Source organism: Fusarium redolens (assembly GCF_020744475.1).
Source record: "Fusarium redolens strain MPI-CAGE-AT-0023 chromosome Unknown BKA55scaffold_6, whole genome shotgun sequence".
Taxonomy (NCBI): Eukaryota; Fungi; Ascomycota; class Sordariomycetes; order Hypocreales; family Nectriaceae; genus Fusarium; species Fusarium redolens.
Genome location: NW_025763669.1, coordinates 806,089 through 828,198, shown reverse-complemented (window position 1 = coordinate 828,198; position 22,110 = coordinate 806,089). Strand labels below are relative to the sequence as shown.

The 22,110-nt window shown below is 47.3% G+C and overlaps 10 protein-coding genes across 10 annotated transcripts; 6 read left to right on the top strand and 4 right to left on the bottom strand.

Moving 5' to 3' along the window:
- Nucleotides 1-137: 137 nt before the first annotated feature.
- BKA55DRAFT_563857 (vitamin B6 photo-protection and homoeostasis-domain-containing protein) lies at nucleotides 138-1,944 on the bottom strand. The gene is made up of 2 exons (XM_046192440.1): nucleotides 1,483-1,944; nucleotides 138-1,426 (listed from the first exon to the last, which is right to left on the bottom strand). Exons 1-2 carry the CDS (start codon nucleotides 1,588-1,590, stop codon nucleotides 188-190), a joined length of 1,347 nt encoding a protein of 448 aa, XP_046050906.1. The 5' UTR covers nucleotides 1,591-1,944; the 3' UTR covers nucleotides 138-187.
- Nucleotides 1,945-1,948: 4 nt separating this feature from the next.
- On the bottom strand, nucleotides 1,949-3,536 carry BKA55DRAFT_563855 (GHMP kinase). Its single transcript, XM_046192439.1, has 2 exons — nucleotides 3,233-3,536; nucleotides 1,949-3,185 (listed from the first exon to the last, which is right to left on the bottom strand). The coding sequence occupies exons 1-2, from the start codon at nucleotides 3,292-3,294 to the stop codon at nucleotides 2,072-2,074; spliced, it is 1,176 nt and encodes a 391-aa protein (XP_046050905.1). The 5' UTR covers nucleotides 3,295-3,536; the 3' UTR covers nucleotides 1,949-2,071.
- A 1,183-nt stretch (nucleotides 3,537-4,719) lies between these two features.
- BKA55DRAFT_563853 (uncharacterized protein) lies at nucleotides 4,720-6,723 on the top strand. The gene is made up of 2 exons (XM_046192438.1): nucleotides 4,720-5,301; nucleotides 5,350-6,723. The coding sequence occupies exons 1-2, from the start codon at nucleotides 4,941-4,943 to the stop codon at nucleotides 6,420-6,422; spliced, it is 1,434 nt and encodes a 477-aa protein (XP_046050904.1). The 5' UTR covers nucleotides 4,720-4,940; the 3' UTR covers nucleotides 6,423-6,723.
- A 430-nt stretch (nucleotides 6,724-7,153) lies between these two features.
- On the top strand, nucleotides 7,154-11,382 carry BKA55DRAFT_592685 (uncharacterized protein; the record flags this gene model as incomplete). The annotated part of the gene is made up of 6 exons (XM_046195429.1): nucleotides 7,154-8,631; nucleotides 8,680-8,768; nucleotides 9,219-9,661; nucleotides 9,830-9,856; nucleotides 9,917-9,920; nucleotides 10,001-11,382. 6 exons carry the CDS (start codon nucleotides 7,154-7,156, stop codon nucleotides 11,380-11,382), a joined length of 3,423 nt encoding a protein of 1,140 aa, XP_046050903.1.
- A 214-nt stretch (nucleotides 11,383-11,596) lies between these two features.
- On the top strand, nucleotides 11,597-12,568 carry BKA55DRAFT_508142 (Alpha/Beta hydrolase protein; the record flags this gene model as incomplete). The annotated part of the gene is made up of 1 exon (XM_046187397.1): nucleotides 11,597-12,568. The coding sequence occupies one exon, from the start codon at nucleotides 11,597-11,599 to the stop codon at nucleotides 12,566-12,568; it is 972 nt and encodes a 323-aa protein (XP_046050902.1).
- Nucleotides 12,569-13,424: 856 nt separating this feature from the next.
- Nucleotides 13,425-14,859, bottom strand: BKA55DRAFT_537744 (uncharacterized protein; the record flags this gene model as incomplete). Its single annotated transcript, XM_046189954.1, has 2 exons — nucleotides 13,425-14,469; nucleotides 14,522-14,859. The coding sequence occupies 2 exons, from the start codon at nucleotides 14,857-14,859 to the stop codon at nucleotides 13,425-13,427; spliced, it is 1,383 nt and encodes a 460-aa protein (XP_046050901.1).
- Nucleotides 14,860-16,777: 1,918 nt separating this feature from the next.
- On the bottom strand, nucleotides 16,778-17,947 carry BKA55DRAFT_563847 (uncharacterized protein). Its single transcript, XM_046192437.1, has one exon. It carries the CDS (start codon nucleotides 17,726-17,728, stop codon nucleotides 16,829-16,831), a length of 900 nt encoding a protein of 299 aa, XP_046050900.1. The 5' UTR covers nucleotides 17,729-17,947; the 3' UTR covers nucleotides 16,778-16,828.
- A 343-nt stretch (nucleotides 17,948-18,290) lies between these two features.
- Nucleotides 18,291-18,959, top strand: BKA55DRAFT_313663 (uncharacterized protein). Its single transcript, XM_046185652.1, has 3 exons — nucleotides 18,291-18,546; nucleotides 18,627-18,789; nucleotides 18,843-18,959. The coding sequence occupies exons 1-3, from the start codon at nucleotides 18,380-18,382 to the stop codon at nucleotides 18,843-18,845; spliced, it is 333 nt and encodes a 110-aa protein (XP_046050899.1). The 5' UTR covers nucleotides 18,291-18,379; the 3' UTR covers nucleotides 18,846-18,959.
- On the top strand, nucleotides 18,877-20,955 carry BKA55DRAFT_688346 (uncharacterized protein; the record flags this gene model as incomplete). The annotated part of the gene is made up of 4 exons (XM_046199195.1): nucleotides 18,877-19,446; nucleotides 19,501-19,596; nucleotides 19,645-19,808; nucleotides 19,857-20,955. 4 exons carry the CDS (start codon nucleotides 18,877-18,879, stop codon nucleotides 20,953-20,955), a joined length of 1,929 nt encoding a protein of 642 aa, XP_046050898.1.
- Nucleotides 20,956-21,374: 419 nt separating this feature from the next.
- Nucleotides 21,375-22,040, top strand: BKA55DRAFT_537741 (glutathione S-transferase; the record flags this gene model as incomplete). Its single annotated transcript, XM_046189953.1, has 1 exon — nucleotides 21,375-22,040. The coding sequence occupies one exon, from the start codon at nucleotides 21,375-21,377 to the stop codon at nucleotides 22,038-22,040; it is 666 nt and encodes a 221-aa protein (XP_046050897.1).
- Nucleotides 22,041-22,110: the final 70 nt, after the last annotated feature.

The window sequence follows — 22,110 nt, the reverse complement described above, 5'->3', positions numbered from 1 at the left end:
TGACCGGTGTACAATATCTGTAATGTATGAGTTATTCACTGGAAGGCGTTTTGGAAAATGTACAACATGGGTAAAAAAGCATTTAGAGGTTTGGATGACCAGCACAAATCCCCATTGAATCAATTTTCATGTTCCAGGGTATTATTCCATACAGTGACAATCACGCCTTGACGCCAATACTTCTTATCTACTGATCTTTCTTTCCCTCCAGCTGAGCGAGCAGACGAACAGGGGCACCTGTCTCAAAAGCCTGCGACTCGATATTCCATCCCTTGGCGAGCATCTCATCCCAGAGCTCACGCTTATCATACTTCTGCTCATAGCCATCAACAGCTTCTTTACCGCAGAAGATCTTATCTAGCTTGTCGGTGTACCCCTTGCTCTTCTCCAAGAGCCAGGCCATCTCCATGGCCATGAACCAAGCACTAATGGCGTGGATGGCACTGGCATCCTTCCAGAGCATGATCTTGATGGGTGTGTAGCTGCGCTTTGAGTGTGACCATACGAAGAGTGTGTTCCGGACACCGTCGACAATGGCGATGTTGCTGTTGGGGGCTTTGGCGCCCATGGCGTCCCAGTAGCTTTTGGCCATTTCGATACGTGCAATTTTCTGGCCATGCTGGTTTCGGACGACGGGTCGCCAGAACAGAATCTTCTCGCGGTGGGCGACTTCGTCGGGGGACAAGACTTTGCCGGTCTTGAGATACTCTTCGAACAGGATGGTTGCGCGCTGCTGGTTCAGGTTGTCCATGCACACAGCTCGAACTCCAAGGTAATTCATCCACAGATGAGCAAAGACGAGAACAGTCATCAATAATAGCACACTGTGGTGATCTTCGACATACTTGACCACGATAGTTCCAACAAGAAGACCGACAAGACCTACGGCGGTCTCTTGGCTGGCCTCTTTGGCATTGAGCTCAGAGAGGTTGTCGTGCTTTGCAAAGTGTACACTAAGAGCAGCTTTGCTCGCACCAGCAGCCACGCCGCACAACGCCCTCAACGTCTCTCCAGAAGTCAGGGCGAGGATCTTTCCATAAGGGCCAAAGTACGGGCTGTACAGCTCCAGAAAGAACGCAGTGTCGTTGAAAAGATCAGCCAAAAAGCGGAAACGTTTGGCGTCAGGTTCAATACGAAGACCGAACTGGTGGGCGAAAACAATAGTGGCGATGCGAGACATGGCGTCCTTGAGGACTGTGAGCAGCATGGCGAAGGTGGCGGAGGAGTTGGCATCTCCGACGCCGAGACCTTGAAGGAGAGCTCGGTTTGCGAGGAGGGAAGTGATGGTTGAGAAGAAAGCTTGGAGAGAGTCGAAGAATTGATAATTCAGGTAGTCGGTGGACACAGAGTGAGGATATCCGACTGGCATGAAAGCCTCGCGCAGAGAGGGAATGAAGGGGATGTTAGGCTTTGACTTAGGAACGACCTACAGCTCAGATTAGCCATGCATGGTATTCCAAAGGCGAAGCTAAAGCAACGTACACGGTCGTCGACGGTATGGTTCCAGGTTCGCGACACATTTCCCGATCTATCAAGCTCAACAATCTCAACAGTTTTGCCGCGCCCCAAGAGTTTAGTTAAACCATCCATCGCGATGGTGTTGATGAGGAGAAAGGTTGTAAGGATAAGAGTTGGAAGACTGAGCTATAGGCGTTTGCAGCGTGTTACGGCACAGCTTGCAGTGACACGGGCAGTGCCCCGCAGGGCGAAAACGTGTCAGTGCGACCGGCAGGTACAATGCGCTTTTAGAAGTGCGACGTGACTGGGATTTAAACCTTAGAAATGTATCCTTTTGTATTGATCTTTTGGTGGAGACTTGTCAAGTTCCCCGGAGCCGATTGAAGGGCCGTGGAGGTGAGTTTGGACGGCCCCACACGGCGAGATGTGGAGGATCAACGACGGTTCAGGTTATGATCATGATCGACAGCATTGGAATAATGACAAACAGCATCACAACCAGAAGAGTAACAAGTAAAGATGCATTTTGTTTCAACTTCAAACTTGGCTTCTCTGTATATCATTCCAGCATGCTATTTACTTCAATCTGACACTAGATCTTTTATATCCCCATCTATCGTCGAACAGCCTGACCGTCCTCTCCAACGAGGTACTCATCAGTCTTGATAGGGCCCTCTCCAACACCAGTAGAAATAACTCTGCTCACGCCCTCCTTCAAGGTAGAAGCAAGACCACTCTCGAGCTCAACGCTAGACTTGGCGCTAGCAGCACCCTCCTTGAAACCGCTAACACCCTGAAGAGCCTGGTAGAAAGCACCAACAACAGTATCAGTATCCTTCTCCTCGTAGTAGACAACACAGTTAGGACCAGCGTCGAAAGTGTAAGCGGCAATGGTCCTGCCAGCTTTCTCGTTGATGTACTCGACAGCGCGGATAGCAGCGCGGGACACGTCGTTCATGTAAAAGATAGGAGGGTAGGTATCGGCGCAAGTAGCGTGGAAAGAGTTGGAGTCGCGCATGGTGACCTCGGCGAACTTTGGGAAGTCCTTGTTCTTGATGGCCTCCTCCATGGCGGTCATGTTGGCGGGGACAACGTTTGCTATTCTCTCCTTGAAGAGACCAGATGTAGCAACGGTCTGCTGCATGCCAGAGGTAGAAGAAACACCCTTCTTAGCAGCGCTGACAACGAGGATCAGAGCTCGCATGTCGGGCCAGTGTGAAGCGGGAGCGACAAGGTCGGCCTTAGAATCACTTCCATCCTCCTTCTCACCCATTCTCCAAGCAACATATCCGCCAAAGAGACTTCGGCAAGCAGATCCAGAACCTTGTCTAGCAACGAGCGAAAGATCAGAAGGCGAATCAGGAAGCTCGTAGAGAAGAGCGATAGCCTGGACGAGCGCAGCGAAACCAGCAGCTGAAGAAGCAAGTCCAGCAGCAGTGGGGAAGTTATTCTCAGAGACGAGCTTCAGGGGGTATGTAGACAGCTTAGGGAGCGAAGAGTCGGCAGCCTCGAGAGCGGCGCGGCGGGATCGAAGCTCGCGGAAGCAAGCCTGGGTTCGGGCGCCAGAGATGTCGGAGGACTCTCCGTTGAGAGTGAGGCTGTCGCCATCGGTGAAGGTGCTCGAGCACGAGGCTGTTGTGAGGGTTCGGAGATCGGCTTGCGAGAGGGTTACGGAGAGGGAGCTGTTAGTAGGGAGGTTGAGCTTAGCATCGCGCTTTCCCCAGTATCTGCATCGTGTTAGTGAAGATTCTAGAGATGCGATGGGCGTGTTTACTTGACAACTGCGATGTTGACTGGCGCAGTGGTGCTGGCGCGATAGACCTTGGTGTCTGACATTATGAAGCGGGGTTATGCTGATGTGGAGGAAGGTTTGGAGAGGTTGAAACAGACAGAGACAAGGTGAAACAAATCAGACGCTCAATTGAACAAGAGAGACGCAAGATTCGGGCTTGACAAAAAGGAAAATTGACTTCACCGACTTGTTGTATCAGGAAATGAACCGCAGACGGGTTGCTAAGAGGATTGGACGGACTGTAGCCTCAAGGAGTCTAGTGCGGGGTCCAACCCCTCTGGACCCCTGAAGCCCCTCAACACCAAGGGAAACTCATCTTGGCGATTAGCCAATGTGGTTTGAGTTTGGGTTTAAGAACTGGGCCAGTCGCCAGTGAATGTTAGCTTCGTAGTGGGATTTGATATACATATTCATAGACTTTTGAAGTTATCGCTACATAGACAAAACATCGAGAGATCAAGATTGACTTTGGGACGTTGTCTGGATGGCAATTGAGTAAGGTAGGTAATTTGGTAGGCGAGATTGCCGACAAGTAGCGGCTTAACATGAAGACAAAAGCCTTGGCAATAGCATTTGAACTGAGTTGCATGAAATTGCGGGTTATACAAGTGAAGGGTCCAATGATCATGAATAAAGATGCGATAATTGGCAGGAGAAACAAACAGAAAATTCCATCAGGCTTTAGATTGTATTGTATTGAACTGCGAGGCCTTGAAGAATGGTACTGAGATGACATAGACTGTTCTATGTACTCTGTTTCTGGAGAGTATGCTGGTATAAGTTAGCAGGCCACTGCTGCTTCTGGCTCAACTAAAACCGGAAGGGTAGCGTGATGCTGTAGGGTAAGCAAGTTGATTCCATGTTATGAACAATATCAACATGATGCTGCAATGATATGACTGGGTTCATATGTCCCTGGAATTTGATTTTGAGGTTGTAGATTTGAATTTCTCCTATTTATTATCTATTGATTTAGAATAGTTAGTTGTACTCTGCATATTATAACCCGAAGTCCTCTGGGCTGTTAAGACTCCTGCACTCTGCTTACAGGATCACAACCAGTGTTACTTCTGCTTCCCCGAAGATTTAACGGTGCCGTATTTGAACTTACCAAGCTTGTTTAACGACCTAATTTCCCTCTATGCTTCTTTTTACATCTTGTCAACATTGCGTAGCATATTACGGTCTTCTTGATATCAAGCTCTATGTACCTCGAAGAGGCGCACATGGCAATACATAAGAGGCTTCAACAAACCAGGAAGTAAACCTCCGGAACGAATCATCGTCTGCTTCAAACAAGCGCCATATCTTTGATATTTGTGTTCTTGGCTGAGCTGAGAATTGTGGCAGTGATACTGCATTAACGGTGAGCAGTGGGTTCTGAACCAATCAGAAGTAGAGTGCATGAAGCTTCAAGGGACAGACGAAGCTTGGCTTAGATACTGACGTCACAAGCCGAGCTCTTGGACGTGGATCGATGAGATAGTGGTGACCGCACCAGGCAAAGAATTCCAAAACTAGCAAGGCAAATCTTGGCTGTAAATGAATGACACGACCTTATTTCCACGTTGTATCTCGTCTTTTATGTCCCCTGTGCATGTGCCTCCCGCCTTGGCCAGAAAGCTTACTTCCACCTTCATCTGCTACCTCAACTACCAATTTCTGACTCTGTGGTAAAGGTGTAGTCAGAATGAATCACGCTTTGAGGCGCGCTGCGCTTGGAGTGTCTCCTGCTTTACGAGCATCACGATCACATACCCAATTTGCTTCTCATCAATTACCAGCATTGTACAGATGCGAAACGACACAAACGCCTTTTCGACGCGCTTTCACAACGACAAGATGTTTCAACCAAGAAGCTGCTGCTGCTGAGCCGCAAGAGGAAATCACTCGCAGGGATCAGTTGAGTGAAAAGGCGCGCAAGAGGGATATGAAGAAGGTCACATCTGGTGCCAGCGCTCAAACGTTGGAGAATGATCGGCCATGGCATAGAGTGGACTCGGAGGCTGAGAAAGATTCTGATATACCTGACAAGACTGAAATGAAGAAGGGTAAGCGCGCATGCAATCACTGTAGAAGATCTCTACTGACACGCGCAGGGCGTCTATTGACTACCCCAACACGCCTATTGAAGCTCATTCTCCCAATGCCCTTTCATCCCGAACAAGAACACGTCAACAGACCAGTGCACCAAGACGTCGAAGACGAGGGCGAAACAGTTGAGCCGTTAGCTCTTCTCGTGCACCCGCATCAACCTCTTTCTTACCTCGAGCGATTGATCCAAGCCGAAATTCCACCAGTCCAATATAAAGGCCGCGAGAAGCTACCCGACATCGTCTTCCGAGCCGAAGCAGACCAAGAAGAACATCATGGAAAGAAGGATGATAAGAAGAATGGAAACAGTAATGTTGCATCATACTCTGGTCTTGGCCACGAAGGTCCTTCCCGCAAAGAGGCGAACTGGGTGCGCTGGAGTGGCAGCACCGAGATCGGAGACTTTATTCGAGATGCTGCTCGCGGTCGAGAGTTTGCGATTGATGTTGAGGGATTCGATAAAGAACTTCGGGTTGCAGTGCCCAGCTTCAGAGACCGAACTTACTACATGCGTATGAACTTAAGACGCATGTCACGCGACATTGATTCCATGTCAAAGGTCAAGAACGAATGTGATGCACTCGCGCACAAGGGAGCGCATCGACTGGCACAAGGTGGCTTTGCAGCTTTGGCTGGATGGTGGGGTGTTGTTTACTATGTCACTTTCCACACACAATGGGGTTGGGATCTGGTCGAGCCCGTTACGTATCTCGCTGGTCTGACAACTGTCATGGGCGCTTACCTCTGGTTCCTCTACATCAGCCGCGATCTAAGCTACAAGGCTGCCATGAAGGTAACAGTGTCAAAGCGACAAGCTGCACTTTACCAAGAACGAGGATTTGATCAGAACAGATGGGAGCAATTGGTTCACGAGGCCAATGAGCTTCGAAAGGAGATCAAGATCGTGGCTAGTGAGTACGATGTTGAATGGGATGAGAAGAAGGACTTGGGAGGTGAGCAAGTGCAAAAGGTTCTCGAAGAGGAGAGGAAGGGCCGAGATGGTACCAAGATGACTGAAGGCAAAGACGACGAGGAGGGTCCCGGATCTGCCGAGGAGGTCAACAAGAAGAAGCAGTAAACGACGGGATCTAGAAGTGAGTAGATGGAAAGTTTGTACACTAAACATCAGATCATGGCGAATGGGCTTAGCATTGGGGGCTTAGGACACGCGACTGTTGATGGTGTGGTGACACCTTCGAGGGAGACTTTGCTATAAATTGAACTGACTGCGATTTCGGATGGATTATGGAGCACGCATAGCGATAAGCAACCAACGATTGATTTAATGTTAGATTTATGACTTGCATAAATGATCTGTATTTTGGGAATTATGACGGAATCTTTAAACGAAAACCCTGAGGTAACAATTTCGTATTAGGATTAAAGCCGCCGAGATGGAGTCAAGCATTCCAGTTCATGGCGGGGTATGATATGATAGATGGACTTATCATGACGTACAACAAATAGTACATTTCCATATTAATACTGTGTTTGACCTTATTTTTAGGCAAGGTACAGTGCCCATTTTTACTGTCCCTCACCTCCAACCACGCATATAAAACATCTCTCCACCACCTCCATCAAAGCATCCAACCATCGCCTCGGCGTTTGTCACGATCGCCTCTTCAAAGGTCAGCATGTGGTCCGAAAGCGGCAGTCTTCTGGAACTCTTCTCCAGGAGCTTAGCACCGACCTAATAATAAGTTCGACTTCCCCCTCTCCGACCCGAACATACCCAGTCCAGCCGATCCCCCGCAAGCGCAACTCACAGCCCCCGATTACGGATAAGCCCCAAAAACGAGCGCGATTATGGCTCCCCAAGTCATTCGCTTGCCAGATGGACAGACCTTTACTGTCACACCGGTCTTTGCAGGTCTCGGCTTCAAGAGCCATGAGTTAAATACGCATCATAATGCGTTTCCTGTGGGGTGGACTGTTGTGTTGAACACGGAGAGCGATTCTGGATCTGATGATGATGACGAGAAGCAAGATGTTGAGAATAGGGAGAATGGTGTTGCGCTGGATGGGAAAGCGAAGCGTCATGTTCACTCTTTCGCTAAACCGACGCTGCAGGGCGATAACCTCTTCATCTCGTCCATCGCGAACCCCTCGAGCTCCGAGTTCAAACCCGCTGCGAGCCCTACACGACAGATTGCCATGATGCTTTGGATTACACTATATTGGTACTTTCACCAACCTGAACCTGCCCCGCAAGTCCCTGCTCAGGCAGCTGAGAAGACGCCCGAAGCTGCTAAACCTCGTGGTGAATGGAGGATTAACATCAAGCGTGATGGAGTGCTCCGAGGTCGGAATCTGATCCCCAAGCTTGAGCGCATGGGACTTATAACGTCGGGGAGTAGTGCGGTTGGAACGAGTTTAGATGATAATGGGGAGGATTGGTCTAATATGTTTGTGTCGAGACGTATGTTTTGGCAACTCCCTGGACGGCTTTTCCTCTTTTCTTTACAGCCCAACAAAGTTGGTGCGAATTACGATTCGGTTCCTGGATCACCTATTGGCAGTCGACCGAATTCGCCTTTACCGATGGAACCACCATCGCCGTTCCATAAGACTTTCCAGAGACATTCGCCGCATTCATCTCTGAATCGACTAGATCATGATCTTCCTGGTGGGCCAACTCCAACATCGATGGCAAACCCGCCAAGCTTCCCCATTGGACCTTTCTTTTCGAGCTCTCATCTTCCGACTTACTACCCGCCTCCTCCTCTTCAGTACATTTTTACGAATAATATCCGTCATCCGATGAGGCCAAAGCCACCAAGGATGGGCGAGGTTTTCTACACGAGATTTGTCCCGAGTGTCAATCAGTATCTTTCATTCCGAGTTGCTTCGATTTCACCTAATCCTGTACCCTATCTTGGACCCGTTGGACCAAAACCACCTGAACAGTCCCATCTTTCGACTATGAATGATGCGGCTTTGTTGGAGATGTGGATGAAGAAGCCTCGAGTGAGCGCCTTCTGGGGCGAGTATGATGAACAATTCCTCACCAAATCATTGAACCAAGCCAACTCCTTCCCCGTTATTGGACAATGGGACGGCGTACCGTTTGGATACTTTGAGATTTACTGGGTCAAAGAAGATATTCTAGGTCAGCATCTCGGCAACGATGCGGCAGATTGGGATAGAGGTCTTCACGTGTTCATCGGAGAAGAGTGGGCAAGAGGACGAGTTCCAATCTGGTTGACGGGATTGGTACATTGGTGCTTGACATCGGAGTACCGAACAATGAGTATATGCCTTGAGCCGAGAGTGGACAATGCGAGGTGAGTTTGTTCCTCCGAATATGGTTGTTCGGCGCTGACAATGAGTAGGTTTTTGCAGGGGCTTGAGTTTACTGGGTTTTCGCGTGAGAAGCAGATTTCGTTCCCGCATAAACAATCTTGGCTTGTGAGATTGCGTCGTGAGCAGTGGGAAGGACCGGCGCTTTGAACATATGGATGCGGTGATTGAGAAGGGGGTGGCAATGTGGTGATGAGAATACGAGAGACGATTTCACGACGGAGATATTGTGTACTACGACGAATACATGAGATGCCTTTGGGAATTGAGCACGATGGGTATGACTGATGTCTGTGAAAATTTGCTCCAGTGGTGAACGTGTGGTTTCTATGGTCTGTCCTTGACAACTTGTTCGCTGGTATTGGAACACAGGTGCTTTGTTCTGACAAAGGATGCTGCGTCTCAACTGAACAAGGTCTTGTTCACTTCCACACTGATGAACACCAAGTCGACACTCGATACCATCATTTTATATAAACCGACTCGTTTCTAATGCCAGAAAGTCACGGCAATAACAACAGTTCGAACTACTTTCCAACATCATCGCTTCAACATTAACAACAGTTTCAAGATTTCAACACTTACAAAGCCAAAATGTGTCAACAAGGTAGTACTCCTCAATCACCCACCGCCATGGCAATGACTGACGAGAACAAATCGTTCATCCGCCAATCCTTCCTCCGGGGCCATCTCGCACCAGCCTTCAACCCCCCCTCACGCACCTGTCCCCGCTGCCACGCCTCCTTCACCGGCTCCAAATCAATGTGTCTCCGCTGTCTCAAAGACATATATTTCGAACAAGCTACCGACAAACGCGACCGAGAAACTGATACTTTTCTCTCTGATTGCGAAACCTGTAAGCGAACTACTCTTCACCTCGGTCCCGGGTGGTGTGTTACCTGCTATGCAGTCTCAGAGAGTGTTTATCCACTGTTTTGTGAGGAGTGTACGATTATGATGGATGTGCCGATTGCCGTTAGGGATGATCAGGGGGGAGTTGTGGATATGCTCAAGGTGAGGAATTTGTGGTGTGTTGAGTGTAGGGGTGTGGCGGAGTCGTGGATTAGGATGGATATTTAGTCGTGCTGGCATGGCCATTCATCTTTGGAGTTAGGAGTTAAGAGTGACTCAGCGCTTGGGATGACACTGCTGATGTGATATCGTGATATAGCTAAGGCTTAGAAGTCGGGTATCTCGGAAATGACCCACGTCAGATAACTATGGAAAGGTAAGCACTAGATCTCGTCAACTTGCTTGACAGACTATAAGAACGGTATTCCGCCCAATATATACCTAATAACTCAATATTATTGTCTCTAATTGTCTTTGTGGATATGTCTGCTCAACTCAAAGGACTCGAATCACTTCAATGTGAATATGTCGTCCCAGACAATGACACACCACAACTCACTCGCTGGTCAGACACCCATATCGGCCGCCCAGCTCTTATAGTCATTCCAAAGACTGAGAAAGACGTTCAGGCTGCTATAAATCTTGCGAAAGAGAATGAGCTTACGATCGTTGCTGCTGGCGGAGGCCATGGCACGTTTGTGAGCGTGGACTTAGCAGCTTTATACCTCGACATGAAGCTCTTCAAGAAGATTGAACTGAACAAGGACCAAGGAACTGTGAAAGTTGGCGGCGGAGTTCTCGTCGGAGAGGTATTGAAGGCCTTGGCAGATGAGGGCTACTACACTCCCATTCCCAACTCTGATGCTGTTGGCTTTGTGGGAAGTATGCTTGGAGGTGGAAACAGCGCTCAGATTGGCCTTCATGGATGGATGGTCGACACCATGGTTTCCTTCCGCCTTCTAACTGCTTCAGGCGACATTGTCGAAGTCAATTCTTTGTCAAAGGACAAGGAGCAAGCTCTCTTCAATGTTCTCTGCGGCGCGGGTCATGGACTCGGTGTCATCACAGAGCTGACAGTTTCCGCCTTCCCTCTGTCAAGTCTCAACATGGAGGACAACAAGATCTGGACACGGTCGCTCATCTTTCCTGCTCCAGCACTAAACGTCGCTATCAAGACCTTTCTAGATTTGAGCCACCCTCCAGCAGAGGGATACATGAGCTTGGCGTTTGCACGAAGTCCTCCCGGTACTCCGGCAGCTGGATCTCCAATTGTCATTCTAGGATACCAATTCTTTGGTCCTGCTGAGCAGGCCGAGAAAGCAACGGCGTTGCTCTTCCAGGAAGATATTGTCAGCAAGACCGTCATGACAAACACGGAATTACTGCCTTTCGAGAACGTCAATTCCAAGATGAACATATACAACTCTCACGGCGGACATAAAACTATAGCATCCTGCCGTCTTCACAAAACCACCGCCGAAGCCATAAAAGCCGGCTTCGACAAATGGCGCACCGCAACGGAGGCCTATCCTGATGCTCAACAATCAGGTCTTATAATCTCAGCTTACAACATTGACAAGACTTCAGCGATCAAGAGTGAGAAGTTCGTGGAGGGCAGGGACAGAAACATCAATGCGTTTATGGTGATGGTGGCCAAGGAGGACAAGACGAGGGATGCCTTTGAGCCAATCCTGGATGATGTTGTTGCAGGTTTTAGAAAAAGTGATGAGGGAATGGCGCCGAGGAGTTTTCCGAATAATTTGAGGCCTGGGAAGGATTTGAGTGACATGTATGATACGGAGAGGTTGGACGCTTTGAGGGGTGTTAAGAAGACTTGGGATGCTGATGGGGTATTTTGGTCGCCTTACATTAAGCCCGTTTAATTGGCATAACTCGACTTGAGCCTTGAAATTTGATGGTTATTTGTCTGCCCCAGCTGAATGGTTGTGACATCTGATTGGCCTCGTATTCCGTATTCCCGTATCGCGTATCCCGCATGTAAGCCCTTGACCCGCTATATAAAGATGAACCTCATGCCTCGTTATCATGAAACTCCCTGACACATGCCCTCATTATTTCATTGATGAAATGCTCAAAATGCCAATTCAAGCGGTTCGAAACCGTTCAACATCCTCAACCCGGCGCTTGCTCAGTGCATCCTCCCAAACCCACCAAACCTTTCACCTTTCAGATGGCCGAACACTAGGCTTCGCAGAATTCGGAAAACAAGAAGGAAAGCCTGTATTTTACTTCCATGGATATCCTTCTTCGAGACTTGAAGCTCAGCCAATTCATGATATTGCTCAACGCTGTGGTGTCCGTCTCATAGCTATCGACAGACCCGGTTTTGGACTATCAACGTTTAAACCTGGCTATCAGATCTTGGATTGGCCAACTGATGTGATGGAGTTTGCTCAAGCACATGGAATTCCCAAGTTCTCTGTTTTGGGACTATCGGGTGGTGGTCCTTTTGCTCTTGCTTGTGCTTATGCCCTGCCAAAGCGGGCGATTACAAGTGTTGGGCTTTTTGCAACAGCACCACATTGGGCGGCTGGCACGAAGCATGTTGAATATTACCGTAGAGTGTTCGGGGTATGGGCAGATCATTCTCCATCGACTCTCCGGGCAGCGTTAAATATGCTGTACCTATCCCTTAGATGGGTTGTCCTATCCGGCCCTGTTTCCAGAAGACTCAACAAATGGCTCGAAGCCCAACACAAAAAAGAAGAAGCTGACAGTGGTCCCTCAAAACCAAAGTCAATGAGCTTGGAAGAGTTGGTAGAGATGATTCTCGACGAGCCATTCCGCCAAGGAGCTGGTGCAGTTGTGCACGAGATGAATCTTCTTACGTCCAAAAACTGGGGTTTCGAGCTGGAGAAGGTTCAGTACGACAAAATTCAAATATGGCATGGGAAGAAAGATGCGAATGCACCTATTCAGATGATTCGGTATATGGCAGAGCGGATACGAGGAGGTGATCTGCATGAGTTTGAGGATGAGACTCATTATACTATGTATAAGCACTTTGAGCCAGCGTTACGGAAACTGGTTGAAGATGGAACAGCTTAGGATTCCAAGGTTTTAGCTGAGAAAGAGGGAAGATTGAGTTGGGACTATGGTGATAGAGTGGAATACGTAGATTTTGTACAACATAATACCGTATGGCCTTCATACCCCGTTCACAACTCCATTAATTTCATTTTCCACTCTAAATATTGAATGGGCCCCTTTCAAGGAATTATGCATCCGTGGAATGTCAGAAGTTGCTTCCTGGTGAATTTTGACCTTCTGACGGCAAGTTTGGCACATCAAGCTTACGCCTGGCCGACCAATACCATTCATGGTTGTATTTCTCACTGTTTCTTGCGGACTTTGAAGTACGAATACTTCGTCCGCTCCAAGCATTCGCTCTTCAATCATGTTCGTGGTGTTGGTTGTCTTTGCTATAGCCTCTCCGGCCATGATCGCCAGAACCGGTAGACCTCTCATTAGTGGTGGAAGACCGCCTTGGATATTGGATAGTCTGGCGAGTTTGGAAACTTCTGTTCGAAGGGCTTGTGATGATTTGTTTGAAGACATCGTGAAACTGAGATGAGGCGTTCTGAAACAGGATAAAGATTCAGCTTGGCGCTGGATAAAGAGCTGTAAAGGTGAAAAGCAGAAGGAGTAAAGAAGTCTTAGAGGGTGTCGAAGAGAATATTATGAATTAATCAAATAGACCCAGTACAAGGATGTCTAGCTGCACCCTTTAATGCTTGGGAGCCAGATCCATGTACTGCCGTGGAGTAGTCCAGAGACTTGTACGGAATACGCAGCCAATAGCAGAGTCAGCATTACGCCCAGTTTCAGGCATGCAACGACGGTCTTGGCTGTAAATAATGATAACTCTTCTCTTCTTGAATTTTGGTCTACCAGTGGAATATTTCTATGGGTTCGTCTTCAAATCAACCACCAGCTTTCCTCCACTAATCTCCCCTTTCCTCATCCTGTCTAAACCCCTGTTCACGTTATGCAGACCATCCTCAACATCAATAATTCTGGGTGGCACGAGAGAGCGGCTGGACAATAATCTCTCCAGCCATCTCGATAACACTTCGCCAACCTCTGGTACCTCATGGTACAGCTTGAAAGGAATAGTATGGAAGATGACGCCTGCTGACTGGCCCGTTTTGGGAAGACCACTCATGCCAACCAGATGAGCAGGCACTATAGGCTCAGCGGGCGGAGTGCTAGGCGGTGAAGTAACATTCGCCGCACTTCGATGAAGTTCTTCGGGACCGAGAGCCCGGAGAAGAACTTCAGCTGTATCTTTGCCTCTCGTGTCGATACCGAAGCGAAGTTTGCCTTTCGTGTTGGCGCGAAGAACAGCAACAGCTCGCTCAGGATCATGACTGTCAACTAGCAAATCCGGTCGAAGAACGGGATTTTCGGAAATTCGAACTCCATGCTTTGCGTTATCAACAACCAAAGCAACTTTCAGACCAACGAGACGAGCAAGTTGAACAGCAAGAACAGCCGAAGTCGAAGACCCACCCCAGATAGCAATCCAGTCCCCAGCCTTAGCACCCTCATTAGGTAAGATGCTATTCAAACACTCTCCCCTAATATCCTCCGGAAGTGTTTCCTCTGGCACTTCTCTCACAAGGTTGAGAATATTAGGACCATCCTGAACAGACGTGAAATCAACGCCGAGACAGATTCCTAGTGATAGAGCTGCAGCTACGTATGCGACTCCGAGTGTAGCGCCTTGCTTGATGCTGATTTCCTTTGGAATTCTCACGACGTTGAAGTCTGAGGCGACTACGTATTGTTGGTATGTTGCTTTGCGGAGATCGCGGTAGTCTGTGGATATGACGATTACTTTGTCGCCGGATTTGATTCTTGAGGGGGTTTGGGGGGCGAGGACGACGGTGCCTGATGCTTCGCGGCCGGAGATGTATGGTAACTCTGGGATGGCAAAGCCGTAATCACTGTTCGATATGTGAGTATTTGGTTCAACGATAGAAACATGTTTGACCTTACGGTGACTTCCAATCGATGGGATTCAATCCAATAGTATCAGTGCGAACTAGTAGCTCATGGCCGTGCTTTGTGCTGGGGACAGGGTGACCGTCGGTGATTTGGTATGGTTGTCGCAAGCCATGTAATAACAAGACTGTTTGAGAAGATGGTATAGGAAGTTGAGCCTCAGAGTCGCTTGCTCGGTCTTGTGATGCTATATCGGTAGGTGGTGTATATCGAGGCTGAGAGTCTGATGCTGTCTGAGACACGGGATGTTCTTGCGATGAATCCGTTACGAATGAGAGTGGTATCCGCGCTCCGAAAGCCGGTTCGGCCGAGAGGGAGAGATATGCGCTCATTATGCTGATATCTATATCTGAATACGATATCAGACTGATTAGGCGGCCCAAGTCAACTAAACCAACACGCCTTTATTAAAACAACAGCACTTCTCTTCACGAAGAAAATTATAAATCAAACTTTACGAGGGGTAACGTCCTTTTCAATAATCTACCATCCATTCGACAAAACAGGCAATCCGATCCTTTTCAACGGATGCAAGTAACCTAACAGACTCCCGAAGAGCATAGTGCATGGCGTCATGTACGTCTTGTCGAATCACACTTTGATCTGTTATCCCATGCCCGCAATTCTTCCAATGACGTGACGAGCTTTTTCTCAAAGAAACATCGTGGTAGAGACCGGTGTCGGGGTGAGATCCCCACACGGGGCGATGGTGTTATTTGGACTGTCAATCACTCAACTCCAGGGATGTTACGTGCGGAATTAGCACAAACAGTGAATGGTATGAGAGATTTGATGATTAAAGGGGATTGGAGATGATGATTGGAGGTTTTGAAGGATTATTGATTGGATTACTGTTCTAAATTCTTGGCTTGATCGGGCATATCCCGGTTCCGTGTTTGATAGATGGGAGACGATACAAGATGGCCAAGCACAAGCCCAGACACATTCATTAGTAATAAGAGGCAGATAATAATTATTCTATTGATCGAATAGTTAGCTCACATAGGTCTGAGTTCTAGAAGTTGTAGTCTTTCGTTCCCTTTCTCCGTGGTATAGACAACTGTCTTCTAGCCATCACCAAATCACAGGTTTCACGGTCGAAACTCAACATTGCCGAGATACCGGCAAGAATCCGTGTTTGATAGTCAGAATCTGCGGGGAATAACCATACAGATCGCCTCGTGGGTTACGCTCGGTTATAAAAAGGTTCCTGGTAACCGGCTTGTCGATGGTGCAACCCCTATCAGAATCACGCAATCCAAAATACGCCTATCTCGCAACTTCTGATTTTGAGTACCCCGCGATGGCAGTAGATAACAGGAATGAATATCAAAATGCCAATACAAATCGAATTGAAGTTTAACTTATTCTTTGTCTATATGGTCCGTAAAGTTTGGATGCTGACTTTTGAGGAGGTTAAAGAACTCGTCAGGATACGTCACTATCGCGACAAAGACATCATGAAGACACATACGATGAGTTGAGTACAGAGAGAAATGACCGGCAGTATATACAGGTACTATACCAAGTTACAAATTTAGAGGAGGGCATATAGATATTGCCCAATCTACCTATACTACAGGAACCCTAGCCAGGGAGGTTGACGAGAGCTGTTGATATGAAATTCATATGACCAAACAGATATAAGGCTAGAGGACAAAGCATGATGATATGATACTACTTTGAGCGAATAAAGCTAGATTTCAAGAGTACCAAGGTTTATTATCATATCTATTGATTCTATGTACATCTATCTACATAACCTCACATGACAATTACACTCACGCCTCAACTTCTACTTATTTGAAGGTACTGTCACGATACAAGAGGACTGAGTTATATGCATGTAAAGTATTATATAAGGGCCTTTACTCACTAGAAGATTCAATATTTATCAAACAATGTGAGTCTTTAATATCTTGAGAGGGTCACCTGCTAGAACGCCCTCCGTACTTATATAGTCATACTGTTTTCATCCACTAAGCGAGGACGGGTATAACCTCTTATATATTCATCTTACTCTATACTGCTGAAGCTTATGTCCGGACTATTAAAGAGACCTTGGAGGTTCAAAGTACATTCATTAGTGGATGCAATTGAGGATATAATAATTTAGAATTGTAATTTATGAAGTAGATGCAATTTGTTTTAATGTCAAACTAATAAGTGCCAGTAAGATGCTATAGAGAGCCTTATCTGGAAGGAATAGGTCACATTGTAAGAGATGTCCATGAAGGTCGGATAGAATAATGAATGTTAACTGATTGGTATTGTAACTATCTAGCAATGTTTTATATAACTCTACTGAACAAAAGGCTTGACAAGTTCCTTGATCTGCTCATCGGTAACACCCTTGACACCAAGCAGCTCATTATCAAGCTTGGGGAACTTGGGAACACTAGAGGAGTCAAAGATAGCCCTGTACAGATAGGCAGCAAGAGTAGGCCAGTCAAAGATACCCTTTGCGATATTGGCATCAGAAGCAGCAGTAGCATCGTCAATCTTTGCTTCCTTGACCGTCCACTGCTTGTTGGGGTTGAGCTCCTTGGCAATCTCAAGGAGCTTCTTCTGAGTGAGGACGGTATCCTGAATATAAACAACGCGATCTTTTGTCTCAGCAGGATGTGTTAGAACACCAACAACAGCTTGACCAACACTAGCAAGAGTAGTTGTGCTGAACTCAGTGTTGCCTCCATCCCAGAGCGTAGCCTCAGCCTTCTTGAAATCAAGGAACAAGCCATGGCTCAAGCCCCAATCGAGGAAAGCAGAGTTATAAACAAAAGTATAGCTAATCTTGCCCTCATTCGCAAGAGCAGTAAGCTTATCCTCGATATCAACCTTTGTTTTGAAGACAGGAAGCTTTCGAACGCTGGGGATGACAAGGTTTGAGCCGAACTCAGAAGGGAGGAAGCGCTTTACGCCAGCGGCTACTGCGGCGTCGATGAGGAGTGATTGGCTGGGGATGGCGAGACTGCCGAGGGTTGAGACAACGGCATCTTGGCCTTGGAGGGCGGAGGTGAGAGAGTCGAGGGATTCGTAGTCGACTTGGATGACTTTGATGCCGGAGGGGAATTTTGAGGCTGAGCCGGCGCGGGTTAGGACTGTGAGGTTGAATTTGTTGGAGTCGATGAGGGCCTTGAAGACTGCGGAGCCGAGATCGCCAGCGGCACCAGCGACAGCGATGTTTGTGTAGGCAGACATTGTATGTGAGTGTAATATGTGATTGGTTGATTGAAGTTGTTAAAGTAGTCAATGTGGTTATTGTTTGAGTGGATGATGGATTGATGGATGAGGATGAATTGAAGAGAGATGGATCTATCTATATATGTTCAGAAACACCAACAATTGTCGACATATTTGACGTGATTTACACAGTTGCAATGCTTAATCATACCATTAGTCGTACTATAGACGCCATCGAACCTCCGCTTAGTCGAAAGGTTGGCGATCATAAGGCTGTCACACTAACAAAAAGGTTGCATCCCACTTCATTACATGAGCAACACATTCCCCCGGGAATTTGTTTCGGGCACTTTAATCTTGGCCCCCAACTTACAGTGCTCTTCGGCTTGATTTCAGCCGCCACAGATGGCTGTGCTTGTGGCTTTCAGCTGGATGGGATAATTGGAGGTGGGATATACCGAAGTGGGATGAGATGAACCGAGTGGGATAATGGATCTATCCGCGGGTCCCATTAAAACCTTAATTGTGCATATGAGAGTCTGACTGGCCAAATCTAGTCTCGCTACCCCAATTTTTATCCCAACCGCGGAGGCCGAGCTGAGATATCCCACTTCACCATCGGCAATCCCACTCACGATTACCAAGTCAGACCTCAAGGGATGGCCCCCAATGCAAGGCATACGTAACAGTGCATCGACTTCAGTTTTTTTCCAGTCAAACTATTCGATAAATAATACACCGAGTTTTGCAATCCCACTCGGTTCGCTGATTTCGATACTCAAATCAAAGCAATCAAAACCCACCATGGAGATATCCCACAGTGATCGTGATAGAAGGTGAGTAACAGCCAGCCACGGGTGGGATCACCGAGTGGATTTGTGTTGTACGTGACTAACAACGTGAAATGATGTATCAGATCCTCCGCTGATAGTGCTGAACCAACGCCGAGTCGACATACATGCCATTGTGGGAAGAGCTTTATCAGAAAGGAACACCTGAGACGCCATCAAGCGACCCATGGAGAGCGCAATTTCGTTTGCCCGATTTGTCAACGATCTTTCACACGCAAGTTAGTACATGTCTCGTATTCTTCCCCCGTATTCTCTCAGTTACAGTGTTAATTTGTCTATAGTGATTTGTTACGGCGTCACCTGACACGGCATGATATGCCTACAGCTCCTGATCCAAGAAGAGGAAGAGCTTGCGATGCGTGTCATGCGAATAAGACAAAGTGTGACGGTGGTACAAAATGTACTCTCTGTGTCAAGAGGGGAATTAACTGCACTTATAAACATGCATCAAAGAGTAGCAGTGAGAGTAAGAGTCCGAGCGAGGATACTGCAGATCCTAGGCCGGTAGCCAATGGTTTTACTTCACCGTCGCTCATACAGAGTCTCACACCAGGAACACCGCAAATCTCACCAAATGACGAAATCAAAGCGGGTTTCAAACGAATCGCTAATCATGTTCGAACTGGAGAGCTCCCGATTGGTGAGGATACACCAGTCCCAGCACTCGATAAGAATTGGATCGAAGGAAATTCAAAAGAGTACTTTGGGAGGTTCCATGATACATGGCCTATTCTTCATGGGCCTTCTTATGTCACTATGGATACATCTCTACTAGTATCTGTTTCAATAGCCATGATAAGCTGCTGGCTCAGAAATCCAGATGAGTTTGAGGATGTAGTTTTACAACTTCATGAGTCGTTGATGAGCGCATTCTCTGATTGGATCGTAAGTCACCCTAGCCTCTACTGCCAACTGTCCCCAGACTAACGAAGATTGCAGGCAAATCCAAGATCTCGGCATGAATATGATGAGCCCTGGCCTTTTGAAACATATCAAGCCATTCTTATGAATATCATCTTTGCTTTTTATCACGGCGTAAGTAATTTCGCTACCATTACGCACATCCGCTGACCCCAATGACAGAACGAGAAATTGGTGTCCAAAGCATCATTATTACGAGGCACATTCGTCGTTGCATTGAGAGAAGCAGAATTCTTCAATAGTGACAACGCAGCGGAACAACAACGAGTTCACTATCCCGGAACATTTGTTCCTTGGCTCATGACTATTCGAGATAGATGGAAGCGGTAAGTTTTGTTTCCCCTCCTCTCTGGATGCGATACTGACTTATCAAGACTCATCGTTTCTCTCTTCAAAATCGACGTCTATATCTCAATAGCCCGATTTCAAGCCCCAACATTATTCCGAGAAGAAATCGACCTCACAATGCCAGCAACTTACTCCCTCTGGAACGCCTACGGCCTAAACATCTTTTTCAAACGCATCACCCTCGAACCAACAGACCGCTCAAATTTCAAACTCTCAGAAGTCATCGCCAACCCCAACACCCCAGCAAAACCTCTTCTCCTCTTTGAAGATATTCATCTTGCCCTCTGCGGGTTGTTGCCTGCAATTTGGAACCAAACTCAAATTGTTCGTCGAAGTACTGAAGCGGGTCGATCCACACAAAACTGTACTTCGTCTCTTGCTTGGCAACTTGAGGCGTGGAAAGCTGATATTGAAAGATTGAAACATCAATGTTTTCACACCGCTGAAGTTGGAGAGTTTCCTTTTACTGCTTACATTGGAGACTTTGATGAAGATCCGGTGAGGGGTAAAGCTTTGGCGATTTCGAATATCAAGTGCTTGATTTCGGAGTGTTTGATGACGTATCATCTTCAAGGTCTTCAGCTTTATGCTGATCCTCGGATGATTAACTCAGTAGCCATGGCCTCCACTGTGTCTCCGGACCATGAAGCTGGTGTTCGTCCGAGATTGCAAAAACTTCACACCCAGTTAAACATCTGGGCCAAAACACCCGAGAGTCGAAGAGCTTTACTCCACGCTTTGGCAGTTCTTCGCCAATGCGAAACAGATCTCCAAGCAAACGAGCCCCAAACCCAAACCATCGATCCAACATCCTATCTCGCAATCTCAATGAGCGCATTGGTAGTATGGGCATGGCTCATGTTCTCCGAAGCAGCATGTTCATGCGTTCCGACGATAAATCATATAAACATTGGTGATGATCCGTTGGATTTACAAAATACAGCAAGACTGGAGACTTGGATTCAGGCGGAGGGTACTGCGGGAATGAATAACATTCCGCTATGTAGATGTGTTTCGGAGGGGTGGATGGCGAGGTTTGATGCGCTTTTGCCGTTGGGGAGACGGAGATGGGAGATGAGTGACGAGGTTGCGCCAATTTTGAATTCTCTGAGCGCTGGTCGCTAGAGATTATTGATACCCTTGCATTTTGGAAATCGCATTGAATAGATGTCTTGATTTTGGAACTTACTCTAGTCTATGGTACTTGTGAAACGTAGAGTGCGCAATGCCTTTTACTTGATACAGAGAGGTGAGATATGTAATGCACCAGATTTTGGAATCGGTGAAAGAAAGAAAAGGCGCCACTTAAATAGGAAGGTAAATTGACATGGGAAATGATCCTACAGATATTGGCATTTGTCAGCTCGTCTTGTTATTGACCCGAAGGACGTTGTTATGACGTTGAGAAAAAGACTGCCAAGTAGCGCAACGTGGGCCGCGATGATATATTAAACCCTACAAAGCGACACGATACGCATCATCCCCGAAGCATAGTCTATCTACTCAGGAAAATGAATATGGGCTCTACCACAGAATCTATCAACATGCCCAAACTGACACTTTATCGAGCAAATGGATCCTGCTCCCTTATTCCTCATGCGATCCTTCGTCACTACCAGATCCCCTTTACCGCAGTTCGACTCAAGTTCGGACCCAATGGAGCCGAAGCAGCTGATGGAAGCTTCACCAACGCTCAATATCGGTCTATTCACCCAAGAGGATATGTACCCGCCCTGGCTGTAGACAACAAAGTCATCACCGAGATGCCAGCTATTCTGAGCTACATATCCTCACTTCTCCCCAAAGAGAACCTTTTAGGCATTGACCCAGTTGAGCAAGCTAAGGTCCTGGAATGGCTTGTCTTTCTGTCTGGCACACTGCACGGTCTTGGATATGGAGCTTGGTTGCGTCCTGGGAGGTTCAGTGATGATGTTACTGCCCATGATAAGATTCGTGCCAAGGGAAGGGAAGTTATCCATGAGTCTTTCAAGAGGATAGATGATGGGTTGAAAGAAAGGAAGTTTATTGTCGGAAATGCGTTAACTGTTGTGGACTTCAATGTCTATGTTTTTGCTCGTTGGGCACATGAGGTAGAGATTGATCTTAAGACGGAATATGGGCATTACTATGAGCATGTTAGGAAGACTGAGAACATGGAGGGTGTTATGGAAGCTGTTGAAGCCGAGGGACTCGAGTTTCTCTTTCCATAGAGTACGGCTCAAATACGACATCGGCAATGAGGCGAGCCTGCAATTGAGTCTTGTCACATGGGGTTTCAAA